The sequence below is a fragment of the Schistocerca americana genome, chromosome X (assembly GCF_021461395.2).
Source record: "Schistocerca americana isolate TAMUIC-IGC-003095 chromosome X, iqSchAmer2.1, whole genome shotgun sequence".
NCBI classification, from domain to species: domain Eukaryota; kingdom Metazoa; phylum Arthropoda; class Insecta; order Orthoptera; family Acrididae; genus Schistocerca; species Schistocerca americana.
The window spans coordinates 314,453,753-314,478,089 of NC_060130.1; the positions used below are offsets into that span (position 1 = coordinate 314,453,753).

General features: G+C 39.0%; 1 protein-coding gene across 1 annotated transcript in view; it reads left to right on the forward strand.

Annotated features, from left to right (window-relative positions):
* Positions 1-24,337, forward strand: part of LOC124555989 (KICSTOR complex protein SZT2-like) — a 332,080-nt gene that overhangs the window by 288,387 nt on the left and 19,356 nt on the right. Inside the window, exons 35-39 of the mRNA XM_047130034.1 lie at positions 4,883-5,096; positions 9,242-9,372; positions 9,457-9,653; positions 11,023-11,235; positions 14,239-14,425. Of these exons, the coding sequence (XP_046985990.1) occupies positions 4,883-5,096; positions 9,242-9,372; positions 9,457-9,653; positions 11,023-11,235; positions 14,239-14,425 (942 nt within the window). The remainder of the gene's footprint in view (positions 1-4,882; positions 5,097-9,241; positions 9,373-9,456; positions 9,654-11,022; positions 11,236-14,238; positions 14,426-24,337) is intronic.

Genomic DNA, 24,337 nt, shown 5'->3' on the forward strand with positions numbered 1-24,337 from the left:
TGCCATAGTTCTTCCGCTGTGATCGATGTTGCAGATTGTCGGTATGCCTCTGTGTGGGCTCTAATCTCTATGATTTTATCCTCATGGTCTCTTCGTGAGATATACGTAGGAGGGAGCAGTATACTACTTGACTCCTCGGTGAAGGTATGTTCTTGAAACTTCAACAATGAACAAGTGTACTGTAACCTACTTCCTACTGCATTTCCTTTGGATTCTTCCAATGAATCTCAGTTTGGAATCTGCTTTACTGACGATTAATTTTATATGGTCATTCCATTTTAAATCACCCCTAATGCCTACTCCCAGATAATTTATGGAATTAACTGCTTCCAGTTTCTGACCTGCTATATTGTAGCTAAATGATGAAGGATCTTTCTTTCTATGTATTCGCAGCTCATTACACTTGTCTACATTGACATTCAATTGCCATTCCCTGCACCATGTGTCAATTTGTTGCAGATTCTCCTGCATTTCAGTACAATTTTCCATTGTTACAACCTCTCGACATACTACAGCATCATCCGCAAAAAGCATCAGTGAACTTCCAATGTTATCCACAAGGTCATTTATATATATATTGTGAATAGCAATGGTCCTACGACACTCCCCTGTGGCACACCTGAAATCACTCTTACTTCAGAAGACTTCTCTCCATTGAGAATGACATGCTGCATTCTGTTATCTAGGAACTCTTCAATCCAATCACACAATTGGTCTGATAGTCCGTATGCTCTTACTTGGTTCATTAAAGGACTGTGGGGAAATGTATCAAACGCCTTGCGGAAGTCAAGAAACACGGCATCTACCTGGGAACCCGTGTCTATGGCCCTCTGAGTCTCATGGACGAATAGCGTGAGCTGGGTTTCACATGATCATCTTTTTCGAAACCCATGCTGATTCCTACGGAGTAGATTTCTAGTCTCCATAAAAGTCATTATACTCGAACATAATATGTGTCCCAAAATTCTACAACTGATCGACGTTAGAGATATAGGTCTATAGTTCTGCAAATCTGTTTGATGTCCCTTCTTGAAAACGGTAATGATCTGTGCCCTTTTCCAATCTTTTGGAACGCTACGCTCTTCTAGAGACCAATGGTACACCGCTGCAAGAAGGGGGGCAAGTTCCTTCATGTACTCTGTGTAAAATCGAACTGTTATCCCATCAGGTCCAGCGGCCTTTCCTCTTTTGTGTGATTTTAATTGTTTTTGTATCCCTCTGTCATCTATTTCGATATCTACCATTTTGTCATCTGTGTGAAATCTAGAGAAGGAACTACAGTGCAATCTTCCTCTGTGAAACAGCTTTGGAAAAAGACATTTAGTATTTTGGCCTTATATCTGCCATCCTCCGTTTCAGTACCATTTTGTCACAGAGTGTCTGGACATGTTGTTTTGATTCACGTACCTACTGCCAAGTCAGTACATAGAACTTTTCTTTCGAATTCATTGAACGCCTCTTGCACAGCCCTCTTCACACTACATTTCGCTTCATGTAATTATTGTTTGTCTGCAAGGCTTTGGCTATGTTTATGTTTGCTGTGAAGTTCCCTTTGCTTCCGTAGCAGTTTTCTAACTCTGTTGTTGTTCCATGGTGGCTCTTTTCCATATCTTACAATCTTGTTTGGCACGTACTCATCTAATGCATATTGTACGATGGTTTTGAACTTTGTCCACTTATCCTCAACACTATCTGTACTTGAGATAAAACTTTTGTGTTGAGCCATCAAGTACTCTGAAATCTGCTTTTTGTCACTTTTCATAAACAGAATAATCTTCCTACCTTTTTTAATATTTCTATTTATGGCTGAAATCATCGATTCTGTAACCACTTTATGATCGCTGAACTGTTTCAAGTATTTCAGGTCTGTTTGTCACCAGAAGGCCTAATATGTTATCGCCACGAGTTGGTTCTCTGTTTAACTGCTCAAGGTAGTTTTCAGATAATGCACTTAAAAAATTTCACTGGTTTCTTTGTCCCTGCCACCCATTATAAATGTTTGAGTGTCCCAGTCTATATCAACAGTGTTGTTGTAACCACCCAAATCACATAACATAAATTTTGTCTTCCAAATGAATAACTTTATCATTTATTTAAGCATGTGTTCAAACTGTTGAGCATGGACTGAAAGGCACATTTGCAATCGGCATTCAACAGAACAATGAACAGATGTAATTACAGTGGATTATATGGTAAAGCATGCACTGGTCATTCTATGTTTTGTCATAGACTGCATCTTTGAATGCTCCCCAAAGAAAGAAATCAGGAGAAGTCAAATTGTGGGACCTCACAGGCTATTTGATAACAGAATTTTGTCATATCCAGTGTCCAGGAAAGTTCTCATTCAGTATTTGCATTGCAACAAAGGACGAGTGAGCTGGACAACCATCGTGTTGCAGTGACATACACTGTCGAATATTCAGTGGAACCTCTCCTGGAACAACCGGCAGAATGTTTGTCACAACGTGTGCTTACGAATGTCCATTTAGAATGTGTGAGATGAAGTAAGGTGCTACAATACAATTTCCTTTAATGCCCCATCATATTTTTATGCTCAACAGCCATTGATGTTGCACCTGACAAAGCTAGTGTGGATTTTTGGGTGCACAGAGTGCTCATCATGCAAATTTACATTACCATTATTAGTAAACGTTGCTTCATCAGTAAAGTGCACACTTTTGAAAAAACATAGGGTCATCTCTCAGTTGCTGAATGGCAAACCGACAAAATTCTGTATGGCATATGAAATCACTGTTGTCGAGTGCCTGATGTAGTGACAGATGATAGGGATGGAAATCATGTCGTTGTGGGATGCGAATGACAGTCATCTTGCTGATTACACATTCCTTAGCAATATGTCTCATACCACTGTGCAAATTCATTAGCAAGAACTGTTTCTTTGTGTCCTGTCAGTTGCTGTCTTCTTTCCTGTCCTCTGTTTGGCATTCAAGCAGCCTGTCCTCACTAGCGTTTTAATAATTTTGCAGTTGCCTGGCGCATTGGACACTGGCGATCCAGATAGTTAGCCCTTTACTGTGGTACTGTTTTTACATCATTTCTTTTACATTCACCATATAAAAGTAGTATATCCAACTTCTCCCCATTGGTTTACACATCTGTATGCAATGAATGCGGAAGCAGAAATGAGCAGCCTGTAGTGCAGAACAATAAACAGACAAATTTGTTGACTTTTGACACAGCATATCACGAGAGCTCTGCTTGGAAGTTTTTGCACCACTAATGGTGATTCCAGCCACCGTGCTCTCAAATGCAGCTATGAAAAGTACACAGTCCCATTTAAAAAGATGTAGTTGCTTCAATGTCTCCATTCATACCAGTGCAAAAACATTAACCAAACAAAAGAATATGTGCCCCTTGTTGCTCTAACATTTGCCAAAAATCACATTTCGATATTTGTAACCATTCACGAAATGGAAGGGGTGTTATATCTTACTTGGCTCACACTGTGTATTAGACAGTATTTTTGAAATTTTATCCTGTGAGCTGGCACAGTAGTTATTATAGTGGACTCAGTCAGGAGGAACAGGGTTCAAATCCCTATCTGGCCATTAAGATGAAGGTTTCAAAGATTTCCGTGACACTTAAAGAATTTTTGGTAACATTTTTGGAGAACAATGTTCTTGTAAGCCATGTAAAAATAGTGAAAAACAGTCTAGATCACAATGGTTATTTTATTTAAAATGACCCGTTTCAGTCTAATCTTAAGCCATCTTCATAATAGCACCATCAGGTGAAGTTGACAATGCCAGAACACGTGGTAGACCTCAGTCACTGAAACTGTGTGTTAAGCAGTTTCAGCAACTGAGGTCCACTGACTGTTCTGAACATCATCAACTTCAGCGGATGGAGATACTCTGAAGATGTGCTAAGGCTAGGCCGGAACCAGTCATTTTAAATAAAATAATCATCGATATCTAGATTGTGTCTGGATTTATTAGAATGTGTTTTATATTCAGACCAAAGGGCAGCAGCCAATGTAAGTGGAGGGCCTACAGTTTGTTTTAGCTAATGATGAGATGAGTGTTACAAAGCTTTTAGCATTTTGTGGATTCCTGGTTCCAATGTTAGGTCTTAGATTGGAAGTTTTCATGTGTTGCAGAGTGGTTGGCTCATCTTTTTTTGTCTGGCAATCAGCCAATCACATATTTCTGCCACAATCTTTTAACTGGCCATGGTTTTTTTAAAATTGGATCTGGACTCTCAGTTAATCTTTTAAGGACTGACATTGGAAGACGCTATACTGTGTGTGTGTGTGTGTGTGTGTGTGTGTGTGTGTGTGTGTGTGTGTGTGTGTGTGTGTGTAAGAGAGGGGGGGGGGGAGAGAGAGAGAGAGAGAGAGAGAGAGAGAGAGAGAGAGAGAGAGAGAGAGAGAGAGAGAGAGAGATTCCAGGAGAACTTCAAATAAACTATTTTTGTTCAGTATAATTTTTTATAACTTTAAACCACTTGAATCACATTCATCACATCATCATTTTAGTACAGGTAATAAGAACATCAATGCCATCGAGCCAAAAATGCTACCAATATAACAGAAAATAGTGCCGGTAGTGGTAGTGAAAGACTCCATCTCAGAACTACGATCAACAAAGAAAGGACATAAAAAAAGGATGCAGGTTAACACTACATAATTTAATAGCCATCTGAAAGATGTACTGTAATTCAGCAATCATCTGCGAAAACAGAACAGGCTATTCAAAATAGAAAAGATCTTTTTAGGCTGCAGTGAATATTGTAAACCTTGAAATATTACTCATTTATTTCTCCCATGCAAGATTTCATATTTGTTTTTATGGAACTTTGTCAAATGCTGTAAGAGATGTAGACTTAGAAACATTTTTAATGTGTTAATTTGAAATTGCAGTTTACACTTAGCTTCCTGGATGAATGTGATAAAATCAAGATCCTGATGCATTTGCATTCATTCACATATGATTACCATTTGAGAAGCATTGCTGGCTACGTATCAGGTCGCCAAGCGCTTCTTCGTCAGGGTTATCATTTAACCCATTTTCTGGAAGATTTTATGAAGTACTACTCCAAAGCTCCCAATTTTGCAAGAAACCTTGTATATGCAGGTAAGTTTTCTTTTTGAGCCATTGTATTTCAGAAGTTTACTAATTAATTATTGGAAAATTAAAAAAAAAAACAACATAATATTACTGCAGAGAACTAAGAAAACAAGGAACTTGTTTCTTCTCCAGTAGTTCATTCTGTGAACCACTAAATATTGTATGAAAACCCTGTGTCAGCTGACAGAAGTATCAATTTCTCTCTCTTCTCTTCCCCTTCCTCCCTTTCTCTTTTCTTGATAAAAATTTAAGAAGGAACGTACATTTTTCTGTTTCTTATACATCAATATGAGTAAAATATGGAACTGTCTGAAAAATGAAAATGTAACTTTTGCCCTAGGAATAGGCACAAAAGTGGTGTGTTTAGCACTCATCAGCTTTGTGTTGCCTGTCATTCCTGATATTTATTTCATAATTATTCTTAAAATTGAGAGACTTGTTCAGAATTATACTAAAAACAGATTTATTTCATATGTTTTGTTTTATGAATTTGAATTTCATCTTACTGCATACATAGTTATGTATAAAATGACTAAGAGCACTGATAGTCACTCAGCTTTAAAACAAAATGTTATACGGTACACATGTGCTAAAGAAGTAATGATGACTGCTCAATCTTTCAAGCTCTTGTTCTCCTCCATAGAAGGAAATTTAAACATAGGTGCATAAGACACTTCTAACACTGCAACATTATGCATTCAATGCATAAGACAATTGGTACTTTGTTTGCATGTCTACAGGAAGAGAAGCTAAAAGACATTCTAGTATCTAACCAGTGACTGTGTAAAAGACTTCTGGATGCTCACCAGCCTTTGGCATGTACTTGGAATTCGACATGATTGCCCTAAATGGTTATAAATTATTTTCTTGTAGTTTTTTCAGTGTCTTTTTGCCAACAAGGTTTATTTAAAAAGGATGAAGCCTTTGGTTGGTAGGAATAGACTTACTGGTTTGAGGTACAGAAACCTAATCCCATTCAAAGTAATCTTCTTGGTAATGCACACACTTCACCCAACATTCCTAACATTATTCAAAATACTTCAGGATTAAGTCTTTTCAAATAGTGATTAGCTAGGTCATCATATTCCACATGATGTCTTGTCTTGATGCATCATGTTCCTTTCAGGGGCATTTTCAGCTTGGGAGATAGCAGAAAGTCACATGGGGCCATGTTGGTAAGTAGGAAGCCTGACTAACCACAGGAATATTGTGTTTGATGAATAAAGTCTGAATCAGATTTGCAGGAGGGGCAGATGTGTTATTGTGATGGGGCTACCCAGTTTTTACTGCCCACATATCCAGTCGTTGGCAGCACACAGCACCATAAAGATGACAAAAGGACTTGTGGTAGTGTTCCTTTCTGATGGGTTGGCTATTGGTGTGTGCTCATGATGTACCATCCCATTAGTATTAAAAAAAAGAGCAGGTATTGCTACAGATCTGCCATGATTTTTTTGGTCCTGAAGATGTCAGCCATTTCTATTGTGATGATTGCGTCTTGGTTTTTGGGTCATACACACAAACCCACGTCTCTGATTTGCAGATGGTGTTGCTTCTGCCCTATCATCATCAAATGCAGTATGAATTTTGTCGACACTCTTCTCTTGTTCAAATCCTCAATCAAAACTGAATGTACCAATCCAATTCTTACACCTACCTCATTTGCAAGTTCTTGTACTGTGATATGACATTCTTCCATGCCCAGTGTCTGCACTTGCTCAATGACATTGTCATTTCCTCTTGTTGTGGGGCTGATGAAATTTTGTCCACTGTCAGCTGATGTGGGGCCATCTTTGAATTAGTTACAGGACCCCTTTATCTATGAGTTGCTCATGGCATCATCCCCAGAAGCTTGTTGAATCTTGCAAATGGTTTGCATTTGGATAACTCCAAGTTTTTGGCAAGATTTGATATTATTTCACTGCTCTGTTTTTTCTGTCATTTAACAACTTACTGGAATCTGATGAGTGCTCACAACAGGTCCATGTTCATGGGCTGGCCGTTAGCAACTGACACTGTCTGCTGGTGAGAAAAAATTCACAACTACCCATGACTGTCCCCCACCACATCTCCACCAAAGTAAGTCTTCCGCACTTCTTTTGCTTACACGGGAAACAAGAAGGTCTGATACTGTTTGAACACTCCTGATACTATGAAAGTTTATTTGTCAGTGTGTCCCAGAATTGGTTCTCAATTTAAGTACAATTAAGTAACTCAAAATAGTCCAGAAACAATGCATTATACAGATCTATTTTGTATAGTTCATTAAATTGTAATGTACTCATCTACAATAAATTCATCTTCTGTGTCCACAAAAGAGTGCATTGTTTGCATTTGATTGTAACTGCTTGCCTATAATGCAAATTTCTACCTTAATCAAACAGTTGAAAATCCAGGATGAAATAATGACAGGATTGTGAAAAGAATAGATTACTACTCACCATATAGAGGAGATGTTGAGCTGCAGATGAGCACAACAGAAAGACTGCTAAACATGTGAGGTTTTGGCCAAAAGACCTACTTCTAAAAATAGACAATACACACACATTCACAACTCACACACACATGACCACAGTGTCTGGTCACTGACCAGAGACAATGATCATCTTGCTTGTCATAATTTGAATAATTTTCTGCCTGTAATAATGCGTAATGACTGAAAATATTTGTAAATAAAGTTTATGTGGTTAGAAAGCAGAGTCTTTCATTGAGGACAAGGTAACAGGTCTGACGGAGGATTTATTGAGTGATCTGTTGGAACATTAATTTCTGAGTATATGTCAGAGAGAATGCAACAGCCTGAGGAATGTGACTGTTTGAAACTGAAAACAGGAAAAATAAGTAGCTTTTAAATAAGTACATTCTGTGCCTGAATGAAGTCGATTCCAATGCATTATGCTGACTTAAGATGTGTAGAAATGCTCAGTGCTTCAAAACAGGCTAATGACACACAAAATTCATTTGAAATTCAGCAACTATCAGGATGTCGGACTGAAGTTTTTTGCTGTAGTATCCTTGTTGTTTCTCTCAAAGATGATGAAGATTATCACCATATGCTCTAATCTTTATTTTTATTTTATACTGCAAGAATATTTTATACAACTGCCTGGATGCCACTATTTTTCCACTTGATCAATTGATATATTTTTGAGTTGTCTGCTATGGCAGATTATTTAAACTAGAACAGCGAGGATTTCTTTTCAGATTTATTGTGCAAGTTGGATTTTGCAAATTTCTATTTGATTGAAATAGTCTCAAACTAAACTGTAAATAATCAAGAGAAGAAGAAATGAAGACTTACTGAAAGAACAGAAGCTGAGAAGTAGTATTAGTATTTCTTCAAAATTAACTACATTAAGAAAATTAAATATTAAGGCAGTTCTGAAAGGGTTTTTGTACTAGTCAGATGTATGGTGAACAGTGCATCAGTTGCATGTTAACTTTAAAATCCTAGCAGCCACTGAAATCAGAATATGGGCTTCTAAAATCTCATACATATATGTTAGCTACATGAGTGTCAGACCACAAAACTGAAATATTTATCATAATAATAATATTACTAACAACAATACAAATGTATATTATTTTGTAATAGAAAATCATGTATGGAAGATAAAATAATGATGTGAAGAAAAAACATCATCTGCTACACAGAGGAAAGGCAGTGAGGCACTTAAAAAGTGAATAATGATTGCTGCTTAGCTTTTGAACTTTTTATCATAGCAGAGCACACACATTGGCACTGTTGTTAACAAAATTGACTTGTGTTGACAGAAGTAAGGTTTAAATCCCTGTCCAACCATTCAGGATAAAATTATTTGTGGTTTTTCTAGACAATTTGAGGCAAATGGTTTTCCTAGACAACTTGAGGCAAATGCTTCGATAGTTCCTATGAGTGAGGTATGGGAAATTGCATTCCCCATACTGTATGGATGAATAAATAGTCCATTTATGACGACCATGCTGTTGTTAGGAAGGTCAGCTCTGACCTCATCCTCCTCTCCATTTTTGTTGTCATGTTTTCTCCCATTATAAGAATGTCTAATTCCTCTGCAGTTTTAACATTGAGACTTGGCCTTATACTGTTTTCTTCTAATTTGATAAGAAATGCTGCAGGAAATTTTTTATCTTAAGAGTACTGCTGGTTTCAGATGTACTGGATGTGGAAGACCTGACAACACCAGCCCGTCAACTTTTCAACTACCTTTTGAGTCATGAGAAGCAGTATCGGATGGAAGTTTTTCGAATGGTTCCAGTGACTTATGAAATTGATACTCCATATGTAAGTATAATCACATGTGTAATTTATTTCATTTTAAGTCATCATCAAGTACCATGTTATCAGTTTGTCCAATTATTTTTACAGGATAATGAATATGTTCTTGTTCAACTTGAAAATACACCTCATATCACATATAAAGATGCTCATGATGTGAAACGTACAGATGATTTTGATATCACCTTGATTGTATCTCATAATTCATTTTTATATGATCAAGCTGAGAAGTCCATTGAAGAGTCAACATTACGGCTGAAATATTACATTATTTTAACAAGTCGCAGGTGAGTTCTGTGCATGTAATAAATATTAATTGATGATTAGTTGTCCAAATGTCATTATTTTGTATTTTTTTTTATAATTGTTTATGCAGAATATAATGTGTGGCCAAATGTGTTTCTGTCCAAGCTTCAATTGTTAATAAGAAGGAGGAGAAGACTCATCTGCAATATACAGAGTGTAAATTATACCAAACTCATACCTCAGGAACTCCCAGCGCAATGTGAATAAAAACTGTGCCACTCTTTGCAGTTCACTCTTATGAACTAAATGTTTCTGTTTCTCAGCTTATTTACTAAAATGTGTATTTAAAGAAACAGGCTCATAACTTGGTCAATAAGCCTTCCATTTGTATGAACTTTAGCTTGTATTTGCAGAAAGGATCCCACACCTGATACAGCATCTGGATCTTCAGCCATACCTATTTCACTTTTCTGTGATTTGCTGAAATTGTTTCAGTCAAATATCAGAATTGGTTCTTAAACAACACAAGGTCACTTCATACTGTCATCCTTCTCCAACCTATTGTTTTGTCTTTAGTTATCTAAATGACTGTGAGGTATCAAACTCCAGGCATCCATTTTCTTTCACTCTATTTTTGGACTTTGAATTGTTTTATGTCTGTGATGTGTGAAGTAAAGTACAGCCATAGATGTTTTAACTCCCAGGTTATATTTGTCTACCTCAATGTCCATGTCATATTCTGCTGTACATATTAACTTCATCATTTTCCTCATTTAAAATGTCTTTTAAAAGGATAACTTATTTTATGATTCCCTTATATTCCTTCCAGTGTCAAATGTTGTGTGTTCTTGTCAACCAAACACAAGCCTCAAACCAATATAACTATTATGGCTTTGTTGTCTGTCAATTGTATTGTGTTAACCTTTTCTGTATGCTGTGTTTAATGGTTGTGTTTCCCTTTCACAGCATTTTGTTGAACTTCCTGTGTGGTGCATGCCTACAGTACTAGTTTTGTACTTATTATGATATTCTGATAAAAATATCTTTCTCACATATAAATTAATTATAAACTGAAACTGTTGTGCAGACTATTGGGAGGACCTCAAAATATTATGGTTATCCATTGTAAATCAGTTTCAGTTTACATACACCACTTCATTGTATATTAATCAAATACATGCAGTTAACTCCAGACCCATTCCCACAATGCCAATGTAAACGCATTGATCCAGATTCAATCCCTGCATATTCACATCCTCTCAGTTTCCACACTCAGTGTATTTCATAAAAATACTACCGAATTAAATTTTTTTAAGAAATCTGATTTTTGTTATTTTTTCATTTTATTCAATAAGATAAGTGATGGGATGTGTGATGTTGAATTCAGTAATTGTACATACTTTTAAACAGGGAACTGTACCCGAAGCTAGAAATTGAAAGGAAACTTGGAAAGTTCTGCACAGTTTCAACTGCTACACATGAACAACCACAGCAGCCTTTGCCTGATGACCAGTGCAGTGATAAGAATGCTTCTGACAGTGAAACTGTTCACAGCGGGCTTGAATCATCAACAAGTTCAGAACATACAAAGGACATCAGTGTCCCAACACAAACACAGATAAGGTATTTCATGGACATAATTGGCTTTTTAATTGAAATTAGAAGTGGTGTTTACAATTACATTATTCACACTAATTGAAAGATGATTGTAAGCAGAGAACACACTCAAATGTTAATCTGTAAGTAAACAACAAATATCACTGTCAGTCTATCTGGCACCATGTAGGAACATAGGCATGTATATGCATGTGCGTTTGTGTATTTCACTCTAGATCGTCAAAGGATAACTCTGAAAGCTAGCAAGTTTTCTTCCTTTTGTGCATGCCTTTTGACAACTCAATGCTACTGCCTTTCAGTGAGTGGTCTCCTTTAATGCTAAAATATTTACACCCTACAAGAACTTTCCTTCAACATTAATACCACATTTAATTTATTTGATCATGCAGTGAATTAGAAGAGAGTCTCCTCTTTTTGTCTTATGTGCATAAAAATTTGAATAAGTGTAACCCTCTGTGAAAGTACTTAATGTGACTCAGCTTAGCATGTGCCCTTTTAGCCATGTTTCTGTGTTCTAAATTAGATGCTGTATGAGCTTACTTAGTTTTTCAGGCTGCAATTGAAGAAAATTCATTGTTATGTGAACTAGCACCTGAATAGCTCTCCTGCGCATTCTAAATAAATTCTAGGCTGACGTTAGCTCTTCCAAGCACCACTTTACAGATAACTTATTGTTGCTAAATATGTGTGAAGTACTATGTGGCATGTCCCATCAATATGTATTATATAGATTAGTGATTCATAAGTCAATACAAATTTAAATATGTTTTGAGAAATAAAGTACTTCATAGATAAGCTTTCCATATCAAGATAAAAGTGTTAGCATTTTACTTTAGAGTAACATTTTGAGTAATGATATGGGGAAAACATTTCATAATTAGTATCCTATCACAGACATGTAATTAAAAACAGTGGCAGTTAACAAATCTAGATCAACAAGCACTTTGTAAGTACCCTAGATTAGACACTACATCTTCTTGCAACACCTTATGGAATTGTGAAACACCTTTAGTGTAGACTGCTGCAACAACGCTTCACTTAGTTTCTCATTCAGTCTATTCGTTTGTTCAGAACTGCTAACACAACATTTCATTCATCTTGCACGAACATAGTCATCTACACAGAAAAAAAAAAAAAACATGAGGTGCAAAAATCAGCATCATCTTGTAACAACTGGCCCATTCCGATGCATTGTTATCACAGTGGATCAATCACTCGAAAATACGTTGTAAGCAATGAAGCAATGATTGTCATATCTACCAGCATAGTATCTGAAACACAATCATCTCAGTATATCTACATGATTCTCACTTTGTTTTGTTGTGGTCTACCAATATTTTCACAAATAACTTTAAGCAGACTGTGTTCTACTGTGTATGTATAAACATGCTATGATCCTTAAAGAGGCCTTGATGTGACACAAAACATATAAATTGTGGAGCTGTGGTATATTGCTACAAGATTTACCATGTATTGGCTGTGGGTATCATCATCTTTAAATTGTTCATTTAGATCTTCATGTGTTAAAATATAAATAATATACAATGAGGTGATAAAAATCACACTATAGCAGTATACCCTTGTACAGATGGTGGTAGTATTGGGTACACAAGTATAAAAGGGCAATGCATTGGTAGAGCTGTCATTTGTACTTAGTTGCTTCATGTGGAAAATTTCCATCGTGATTATGACCACATTATGGTAATTAACAGACTTCAAATGCAGAATAGTAGTTGGAGCTAGACGCACAAGACATTTCAATTTGGAAATCATTAGGAATTTCAATATTCCAAGAACCACAGTGTTAAGAGTATGCTGAGAATACAAAATTTCAGGCATTACCTCTCCCCATGGACAATGCAGTGACTGACGGCCTTCATTTAATGACCGGGAGGAGCAGTGTTTGTATAGAGTTGTCAGTGGTAGCAGACAAGTAACACTGCCTGAAATAACCACAGAAATCAATGTGGAATGTGTGATGAATATGCCCGCTAGGACACTGCTATCAGACAGCCGAAGTGAGAGCCTTCGCTAACTGCATGACATCACCTGCATTGCCTCTCCAGGGCTCGTAATCATATTGATTAGGCCCTTGACAACTCTAAACATGTGACCTGGTCAGATGAGTCCTAATTTCAGTTGGTAAGAGTTGATGGTAGGATTTGAGTGTGGTGCAGACCACACAAAGCCATGGACCTAAGTCGTCAACAAGGCACTCTGCAAGCTGGTTGTGGCTCCATAGTGGTGTGGGTTGTGTTTACATAGAATGGACAGGGCCCTCTGATCGAACTGCACCAATGATTGACTGCAAATGTTTATGTTCAGCTACTTGGAAACCATTTGCAGCCATTCATGGACTTCATGCTCCCAAGCAATGATGTCATGACACCAGGACACAACTCTTCATGTTTGGTTTGAAGAACAATCTGGAGAATTTGAGAAAATGATCTGTCCACACTGATTACTCAGTATGAATCCCATTGAACATATATGGAACATAATTGAGAGGTCAGTTCCTGCACAAACTCCTGCACTGGTAACACTTTTGCAATTATGGGTGGATGTAGAGGTAGCATGGCTCAATATTTCTGCAGGGGAATTCCAACAACTTTTTGAGTCCATGCCATGATGATGAGTTGCTGCACTACACTGGGCAAAATGACGTGATATTGGGAGGTATCTCATAACATTTGTCACCCCATTGTAGTGAAGACAGTATGAATTCATCATAGTTATCTGCATCATATATTTAAAAATCACATAAACTACCTCTTTAAGAAGGGAAGAGATTTTAATAACTCACATGATCATAGTGGCAGTGTTTGCTACTAAATACTAAATATGACTGTAGCTAGGGTAGTGGGCATTTTCTCTCTCTTTTTTTCTTGTCAAGTGACCTGTAGAACAAAACAAATTTTTCCAGGAAATCTGTAATGATTTTTGCCTTATACTTTAATTGGTAACTAACTTAAGAAGAAACCATTTTTTATGTAATTTTGCTGCTTTCAGACAAGAATCTGTGAACTACTTGGGCTACTATTCGTCACACGAACAGTTGATGCAGCAGCTTATTTTGGAACAAGCATCCACTTCATGTAATCGCATAAAGAGCATGGTAGCAAAAGGAATGGTTGATTGCAGAACTCATTTGTTATGGGATAAACTTCAGTGTTCTCCAAAAGACACCAAGGAAATGGTAATGTGATTTTTTATACAATTTTTTGTTGTGCCCAGTTGAATTTCAACAGAAAATGACTCAGTCTGAAAACTCTGCTTGTTGCTCACTTCATTTAATTAATTTGTGTTTTCTATGGCATGCTAGAAATATTAAATTCTTACTTAATAAGGTAGTAGTGAAAGTAAAATGTCCAGATTTATTTAAATTTTTTTTTTTAATTTTGTTAGATATGAAACTTCCTGGCAGATTAAAACTGTATGCTGGACTGAGACTCGAACTCTGGACCTTTGCCTTTTGCGGGCAAGTGCTCTGCCAACTGAGCTACCCAAGCACAACTCACGACCCATCCTCAAGCTTTACTTACACCAGTACCTCATCTCCTACCTTCCAAACTTCACAGAAGCTCTCTTGCGAACCCTGCAGAATAATCGTTCCTGGAAGAAATGCTATTGTGGAGACATGGCTTAGCCACAGCCTGGGGCTGGAAACATCCCCCAGGCTGTGGCTAAGCCATGCCTCTGCAATATCCTTTCTTCTAGGCGTGTTAGTTCTGCAAGGTTGACAGGAGAGCTGTGAAATTTGGAAGGTAGGAGACAAGAAACTGGCAGAAGTAAAGCTATGAGGACAGGTCATGAGTCATGCTTGGGTAGATCAGTTGGTAGAGTAGTTGCCACGAAGAGAAAAGCTCCAGAGTTCGAATCTCAGTCTGGCACACAGTTTTAATCTGCCAGGAAGTTTCATATCAGCGCACACTCCTCTGCTGAGTGAAAATTCCATTCTGAGTACATCCCCCAGACTGTGGCTAAGCTATGTCTCTGTAATATCCTTTCTTACAGGAGTGCTAGTTCTGCAAGGTTCGCAGAAGAGCTTCTGCTAAGTTTGGAAGATAGAGATGGGATACTGGTGGAAATAAAGCTGTGTGGACAGGTGTTGGGTTGTGCTTAGGCAGTTCAGTTGATACAGCAGTTGCCCATGAAAGGCAAAGGTCCAGAGTTTGAGTCTCTGTGTGACACACAGTTTTAATCTGCCAGGAAGTTTCATATCAGTGCACACACTGCTGCAGGTTGAAAATTTCATTCTGGACTTTGTTTGATTATAATACCAAATCTTTGTCCAAGCAGAGGTGGTTATTAGACTAAATAAGAAATAATGGTCCACCAAAAGAGATGTATCATGTTATAAAACCTTCCAAACTTCACAGAAGCTCTCTTGCGAACCTTGCAGAATAATTGTTCCTTGAAGAAAGGCTATTGCGGAGACATGGCTTAGCCACAGCCTGGGGGATGTACTCAGAATGGCTACACTCCATACAAATACTTTGAGAAAAGACTTTCTGGCACTTAAATCTATACTTGATGTTAACAAATTTCCCTTTTACAGAAACGTTTTCCTTGCCTTAGCCAGACTACATTTTATATCCTCTCTACTTTGACCATAATCAGCTATTTTGCCCCCCAAATAGCAAAAATCATCTACTTCTTTAAGTGTCTCATTTCCTAATGTAATTCCCTCAGCATCACCTGATTTAATCCAACTACATTCCATTATCCTTGTTCTGCTTTTTCTGATGTTCATCTTATATTCTCCTTTCAAGACACGGTCCATTCCATTCAACTGCTCTTCCAGGTCCTTTGCCGTCTCTGACAGAATTACAATGTCGTCGGCAAACCACAATGTTTTTTATTTCTTCTCCATGGATTTTAATTCTTACTCAAAATTTTTCTTTTGTTTCCTTTACTGCTTGCTCAATATACTCATTGAATAATATCGGGGGTAGGCTACAACCCTGTCTTAGGCCCTTCTCAACCACTGCTTTTCTTTCGTGCCCCTTGATGCTTATAACTGCCATCTGGTTTCTGTACAGATTGTGAATAGCCTTTCACTCCCTGTCTCTTACCACTGCCACCTTCAGAATTTGAAAGAGAGTATTCCAGTAAACATTGTCAAAAGATTTCTCCAAGTCCGCAAATGCTAGAAACGTAGGTTTGTCTTTCCTTGATCTATCTTCTGAGGTATGTTGTAGGGTCAGTATTGCCTCGCTAGTTGTAACATTTCTACGGAATACAAATTGATTTTCCCTGAGGTCAGCTTCTACCAGTTTTTCCATTCATCTGTAAAGAATTCATGTAAGTATTTTGCAACCAAGACGTATTAAAACGATAGTTCGGTAATTTTTGCACCTGTCGACACCCGTTTTCTTTGGGATTGGAATTACTATATTCTTCTTGAAGTCTGAAGGTATTTCTCCTGTCTCGCACATCTTGCCCAAGAGATGATAGTTTATTTTGTCACGGCTGGCCCTCCCAAGGCTGTCAGTAGTTCTAATGGAATGTTGTCTATTCCCGGAACTTTTTTTTGACTTGGGTCTTTCAGTGCTCTGTCAAATTCTTTACACAGTATCATATCTCCCATTTCATCTTCATCTACGTCCTCTTCCATTTCCATTGCATTACCCTCAAGTACATCGCCCTTGTATAGACCCTCAATATACTCCTTCCACCTTTCCACTTTCCCTTCTTTGCTTAGGACTGGTTTTCCATCTGAGCTCTTGATATTCATACAGGTGGTTCCCTTTTCTCCAATCGTCTCTTTAATTTTCCTGTAAGCAGTATCTATCTTACCCCTAGTGATATGTGCCTCAACATCCTTACATTTGTCCTCTAGCCATCCCTGCTTAGCCATTTTGCACTTCCTGTTGATCTCATTTTTGAGACATTTGTATTCCTTTTTGCCTGCTCCATTTACTACATTTTTATATTTTCTACTTTCATCAGTTAAATGCAATATCTCTTTTGTTACCCAAGGATTTCTACTAGCCCTTGTCTTGTGACCTACTTGATCCTGTGCTGCCTTCACTATTTCATCTCTCAAAGCTATCCCTCCTTCTTCTACCATATTTCTTTCCCCTGTATTTGTCAATTGCTCCCTAATGCTCTCTCTGAAACTCTCTACAGCCTGTGGTTCTTTCAGTTTATCCAGTTCCCATCTCCTTAAATTATTGCAGTTTATTCAGTTTTAATCTACAGTTCATAACCAATAAATTGTGGTCAGAGTCCCCATCTGCCCCTGGAAAGGTCTTACAATTTAAAATCTGGTTCCTAAATCTCTGTCGTACCATTATATAATCTATCTGAAATTTTCCAGTGTCTCCAGGCCTCTTCCACTCATATGACCTCCTTTCTTGATTCTTAAACCAAGTGTCAGCTATGATTAAGTTATGCCCCGTGCAAAATTCTACCAGGTGGCTGCCTCTTTCATTTCTTATCCCCAGTCCATATTCACCTACTACTTTTCCTTGTCTTCCTTTCCCTACTATTGAATTCCAGTCCCCCATGACTATTAAATTTTCATCTCCCTTAACTATCTGAATAATTTCTTTTATTGCATCATACATTTCTTCAATCTCTTTGTCATCTATGGAGATAGTTGGCATAAGAACTTGTACTAGTGTGGTAGGTGTGGGCTTCATGTCTATCTTGGATACAATAATGAGTTCACTATGCTCTTTATAGTAGCTTATCTGTGCTCCTATTTTTTATTCATTATCAAATCTACTCCTGCATTATCTCTCTTTGATTTTGTATTTATAGCCCTGTATTCACCTGACCAGAAGTCTTGTTACTCCTGCCACCGAACTTCACTAATTCCCACTATATCTAACTTTAACATATCCATTTCCCTTTTTGTATTTTCGAACCTACCTGCCCAATTAAGTGATCTGACATTCGATGCTCTAATTCGTAGAATGCCAGTTTTCTTTCTCCTGATAATGACATCATCCTGAGTAGTCCCTGTCCAGAGTTCCAAATGGGGGACTATTTTGCCTCTAGAATATTGTACCCAAGAGGATGCCATCATCATTTAACCATACAGTAAAGCTGATGTTACAAGGCCAGATCAGTCAATGATCCAGACTGTTGCCCCTGAAACTACTAAAAAGGCTGCTGCTCTTCTTCAGGAACCACACATTTGTCTGGCCTCTCAAAAGATACCCCTCCATTGTGGTTGCACCTACGGTATGGCTATCTGTAGTGCTGAGGCATGAAAGTCACCCCACCAGTGACAAGGTCCATGTTTCATGGGGGGAATTTAACATCACAGGAAGGATAAAAATGCCAAAAGTGAATGATGGTTGTTCAAATTACTGCTATTCATGGTGCACTGCAGTTATTGTAACCAGACATGCCATTTTATGCCAAATACTGTTCTTAATTTCAATACCTGATATCACACTGGAATAGAAAGAAGAGAAATACTCACGACCTAGCTGACAGCCATCGTAGCCTCTTGTACATGTGGCTTCTGGACTCTCCAGAAAAGGAGAACTTGTTGAAAGAATGCTTATTGTATGAATTAGAATGTAAGCCTAATAATTTGTTCATGTGACTATTATTACTACTATTATCTGAGTTATTATTTGAACATTTGTACCTAACTTTTTGTGTATCTGTTTACATATAATTTAGATTGTAAGGCTTATGTCCATTTACATATGATTATCACAGTGTTAATCTGACACATTCTTCATCCAGGTGATACACTTCTGTCATATATGCATGAAACCCAAAAATAAACAATCTATAGGAAGGGGATAATATACTCAGAGATCCTTCTTATTTCATTCCCATTTTCGTTCTCTTTGTCTTTTCTGTATTTCTTCCACTATGTACAATGCATCACATTTCATGCATCCACACTCCATAGGAAGGAGAACCAATTTCACTGAGCACATGTTTGACACATTTTAGGTTCTGAACTATCTAATGATTATGAGTCTCGGTTTGCTAACTCTTAAATTTTGCATGCCTCCCATCAGTTATTGGATGCTGAGCAGGAATATTTGGTGTTGCACACTGTGGAACCAACGGTTTCATCATGCGGGTTTTGTGGAAGGGACGACCCTCAGTAAGAAAACCCGCAACTCCAAGGTGACTAAAACACAACAGTGGATGTTAAGCTAAAACACAGACATGTTGCTACATCTGCGAGTAGCTGGATATCAGCATATGTGTGAGAACCCAAGAGAGAAACACTTGAAGCCACAAGGCAGAAGGGCCGCATGCAGAAGATAACATGACACCAAGCAGTAGCTGAGCTAAACATGGCTGCCTGATGACAGACAGGACACAGACAAGGACAAGGCCAAAGCAATTGATGTAAACAGTTAAATGCAAAGCAGAAACCTTTGCCACAGCAATGTCAACAGGCCAACAGGAAAGAGGAGACAATCTGAATCACAATCCGAGAGAAAGACCAAGTGCCAAGTGAGGTTGTTATCCAGTATTTTGTAGTATAGTGGTGATAGTGACTGACAATATCAGATGCGAGTGCAGAACTGACTGAAAGTTTGCTGGTTGGTATAGTCATGTGACAATAGGAGTGGCATGCTCATGCTTAGCTTTACCCAGACATATGAGACTGAGGCTGTATGAACTGGATGGTTGTCTGGCTACTCGAAGATACAAAGGTAACCCAATTGAAAAGAGCAGTCTTCAACCTAAACCCTTGTTTGAACAATGTACGTTCTTGGGGTGGGTGGGGGGGAGAGGGTGGCGGGGTGGCAGGAAGTACCACAAAGCAATTATCCAAATGGGGCAGAAATTGGTAGATGTTATATACATGTACAGACAAACAAATTATTACAATTTCAGAAATGCTGAATGATTTATTCAAGAGAAAGAGCTTCACAAATTGAGTGAATCAATAATGTGTTTGTCCACCTCTGTCTGTTAAGCAAGCAGTTATTTGGCTTGGCATTGACTGAATTGTGTTATGTCCTTTCGAGGGATACTGTGGCAATTTCTGTCCAAGGGTTTGTTAGGGAATTCTGAGCTGGATGGAATGCCTTACTCATAATGCTTCGAACATTCTCACTTGGGGAGAGATCTGGCAGCCTTAAAATGAGAAGATAATATGGTTATTGCATGCCTGCCTGTTAAAGTTAATTGTATGGAAAAAATTCCTCAGTAGCTCCTCCAGGGGAGCTATTTATACATTTCTTTTGTGGCTACATGAGTCCTTAATATTATCCCGTTTGGATTATTTATGTGTTGCATACATATCCACAGTGCCATTGGTATTAAACTTGCTCAATCCTGTAGTTCTTCAGGCTTTCCTGCCGATCTGTTGACATTTTGAAAAAATGGGACGTCTGCCAGATGTTCACGTCATTCTTGCATTCGATGGTGTAACTCCGAGAATGGTTCTTGGGCAGATTGAGTCCAGTATTTATGTCTGCAAGGTGCTGGGCACTCCCTAGTTCGTCCACGCTGCCATCAGGTGTTCCCTCCTCGTCCATGCCTGCCAGATGCCAGTCCCATGGACCTCTCTGGTCACTGGTGTTCCCACTACCGTCCACACCCAGTTCGGCTGCTCTCTGGGGTTGCGGTCATCTCAGTAGCGTCTGGTGTTCTGTATCCTGGCTGTTTCCTTGGTCTCCACTTCTGTTTCTTGCTGGGCGATTTATAACTGGTCCACACCGCGTTGAGTGTTTCGTTTGCGGTCCACGCCCATCAGGCCTGACTCCCACGGTCCCCTCTGGTCATTGGTGTTCCGAATGCCATCAGCGCCCGGTGTGGCTGTCCTGTGGGGTTGTGGTCATCATCAGAGGTCTGTCAAAATTGGTCTGTAATGCTGGTGTTCTGTCTCATTTTGTTTCCTCGGTTTCCACTTCTGTCTCTTGCTGGGCACTCTGTAAACAGTCTGTGCCACGTCGAGTGTTCTGTCTCTGGTCCGCACGTGCCAGGTGCAGGTCCAGTGGTTGCCTCTGATCTTTGGTGTACCGACCAACGTCTGCCCTGACTTGGATGTCCTCTAGGTTCATGGTTGTGATCTCAGGAGTGTCAGGACAAATCTGTAGTGTCTGGTGCTCTGTCTCGTGGCCGTTTTCTCAGTACCCACTACTGCTTCTTCTGAAATCTCCATGTGTTTTGCATTGAGTTTTCAGAAGTTCAAGAGCCGGATCCCAGGCCATGTTGAGCTGGTATCCGTTGTCACGGCTGATTAGATTCTCCGTGATCTTGATCTTGGTGGACTCTTTTATGACACTGTCCCAATATCTAAGGGCCTGTGTGACAATCATGGTGTCATTGTAGTTCATCAAGTGACCAAGCTCTAGACAGTGTTCTGCTGTTGCGGATTTGGTTGCCTGTCTGAGTCTGATGCGTCTCTGATGTTCTTTATACCTGATGTCCTCAGTCCTGGTGGTCTGGCCGATGTATGACATCCCACACTCACATGGTATGTTGTAAATGCCTGGCTTCCATAACCCCAGGTCATCCTTTACATTACCCAATATTGTCCCAATCTTAGTGAGTGGGAAAAGTATGCTCTTGATGTCATGTTTCATGAGAATTCTGCTTATCTTAGCAGAGATCGTTCCAGCATATGGCAAGTATGCCACCCTCTTTGCCTCTTCTGATTCTTCTTCTAGATTCTGTGGTTCACTGGCAGGTCAGAGTGCCTTCTGGATATCTCTAGACGAGAATCCATTCTAGCTGAACATCGACTGTAAGTGTTCTATTGCCATCACCAAACTGTTGGTGTCTGACAGAGTACGTGCTCTGTGGACTAGCTAAATCCAATTCACTACAGTTGTATGAGGCTGACAACTGGAGCCTTTCACGCAAATCCCATTGACAGCCTTCTAGCAGATGCATACATGCTGCTGCAAGTCTGGCATCAGCAACGTCTTGTTAATTATGCATAATAATTCAATCATCACCTAGCTATCCATACCATCCGGTTCTGTTCAGCACTCAGGAGCCTAGTATTAAGGAATGAACTTCAGCTTCCCCAGTCCAATTTCATGCACAGATCCTCTCAAGGGGCTCCTCCTTGGTATGTAAATCTCCCAAAGCTACACCTTAACCTGTGTTGTCAACCTAAAGGGAACACAGACCCTAATATCTACTGATGACTATTTCTTTTGATCCTATGTGAGTAGCTGTACTCCGAAACAATCCACTCAGGCAGTTCTACAACTAATGGTAGAGTTTGGTATGTGTTTGTGTCCACTGTTGTTCAAGAACTATTGTCTCTGCCAAATGCATATATTGTGTTCACTGTTGAGATGAAAGCCATAACATGAGCCTTGCAACACCTGGGAACCCAAGACATCAAAGGGTTCCTATTCTGCTGCAACTCATTCAGCTGTTTTCAAGCTGTTAAAAAGTGCTGTCCAAAGAATACATTAGTTTCAAGCGGTCAGAATCTGCTATCTGAACTGCAAAACACTACCATCATGTTCATCTGGATGTGAAGCCGTGCTGGTATACCAGGAAATGAGCTTACTGACCAATTGGCCAAATGTGTGACTGCAAGTGAATTACTAGAAATGGGAATACCTGGTACTTACCAATGATACCAACACAGGAACCTAATGATCCTGAAAGCTTGGGATATGGAGTGGCAAGCTATCAGTACCCACAACCAATTAAGAATGATTAAGGAAACCACTTGTGGATGGAGGACTTCCTACCAGGCTTCGTAGAAAGTCTGTGTCACTTGACACAAACTGCAGTTTAACCATTCTAGCCTAGTTCCATTTTAGATGTAACTGACACTAGTATATTTCCTACAGAATTCTTTATTTTAAGTCATTAAGTATGATAGATGTAGAGAGAGGACTTCTTGCCACAAAAGGGGCCCCATGGAATCTTCAGCTGGGTCCTCCCCAGCACACCTCTAACACTGTCCCATCCTTCATTTTAGTGACTGCTTCACATCCTGTGCCATATGGATCCTTCCCACCAACATCAGCTTTTCTGAATTGTCCAGGTGGGAACTTTCCCTGCTATACATCCTATGTTCCCGTGACCCTCATGGCCTCAACCTTCGTTAGTCACTGTCCTCACACATTCAGCGCCTTCCCTATTCCCATTCCCAGCACTACACGGCCGGCATTCCCCCATCACACCCAGTCTTTTTATTTCTCTCCTTTTCTGCTACTTCCCTCCCCTCCCCCCTCCCCACCTCTCCCCTGTCCTCTGTCTAACCTGCAGCACTTCACTGTCTGCCACCCTCACCATACTATCCCTCCCCCTCCCCGCCCCTGGTGTTGCTGCTCGCAGTGTGGTTTCAGTTGCCTGAGACTGCAGTTGTGTGCAAGTTGCGTTTGTGTGTGTGTGTGTGTGTGTGTGTGTGTGTGTGTGTGTGTGTGTGTGTGTGTGTCTGTCTATCTGTCTGTCGTCTATTGTTGACAAAGGCCTTAACAGCTGAAAGCTTTACTTGTGAGTCATTTTGTTGTGCCTATCTGCGACTCAGCATCTCCACTATATGGTGAGTAGCAACTTTCCTTTTCATAATATTGTTACATTCCATCCTGGATTTTCCATTGTTTGATTTACTTATCTTTTTGTTGTATGGATTACCTCTCTTTTAGCCTCTACAAATTAAGTGTTTCCAAAATATCTGGACATTCCTCCCCAGCTTGTTATTACTTTAGTCAAATAATTGATTACATTAGTGTTATAGCAAATAGATTTGACAGTAAAAAAGATTGTCTTTACCCTCATTCTCGGCATAATCATTAACATCAGAGTTTGTCTAAGGTGGAGAGAATTGTAATCTAGTAGTCTAGTCCCTATCAAACCACAATCCTCACCACCACATCCTCACCTATTACTCATTGTAAAACTGAGTCCATTGTGTATTAAAGGGTAAATATTCTAATTTTTATATCCTGAAAGCAACAGAAGACATGCCAGACCCACTAAATAAGAGAACTGGTACCATATGTCAGAAACATATAAAACATCCAACAGCAGTTGAACTGATAGCAACCTCAATTTCAGTAAGATGTGACTCAGATGGTATTGTTGAATATGAATATAAGAGAATTGCAAGCGAAGTAATATCATGAACAGAGTTGACAGCAGTTTAAAGCAAGAAACCTTGCATCTCTCCTAATGTGTTTGAACACTATGGTTT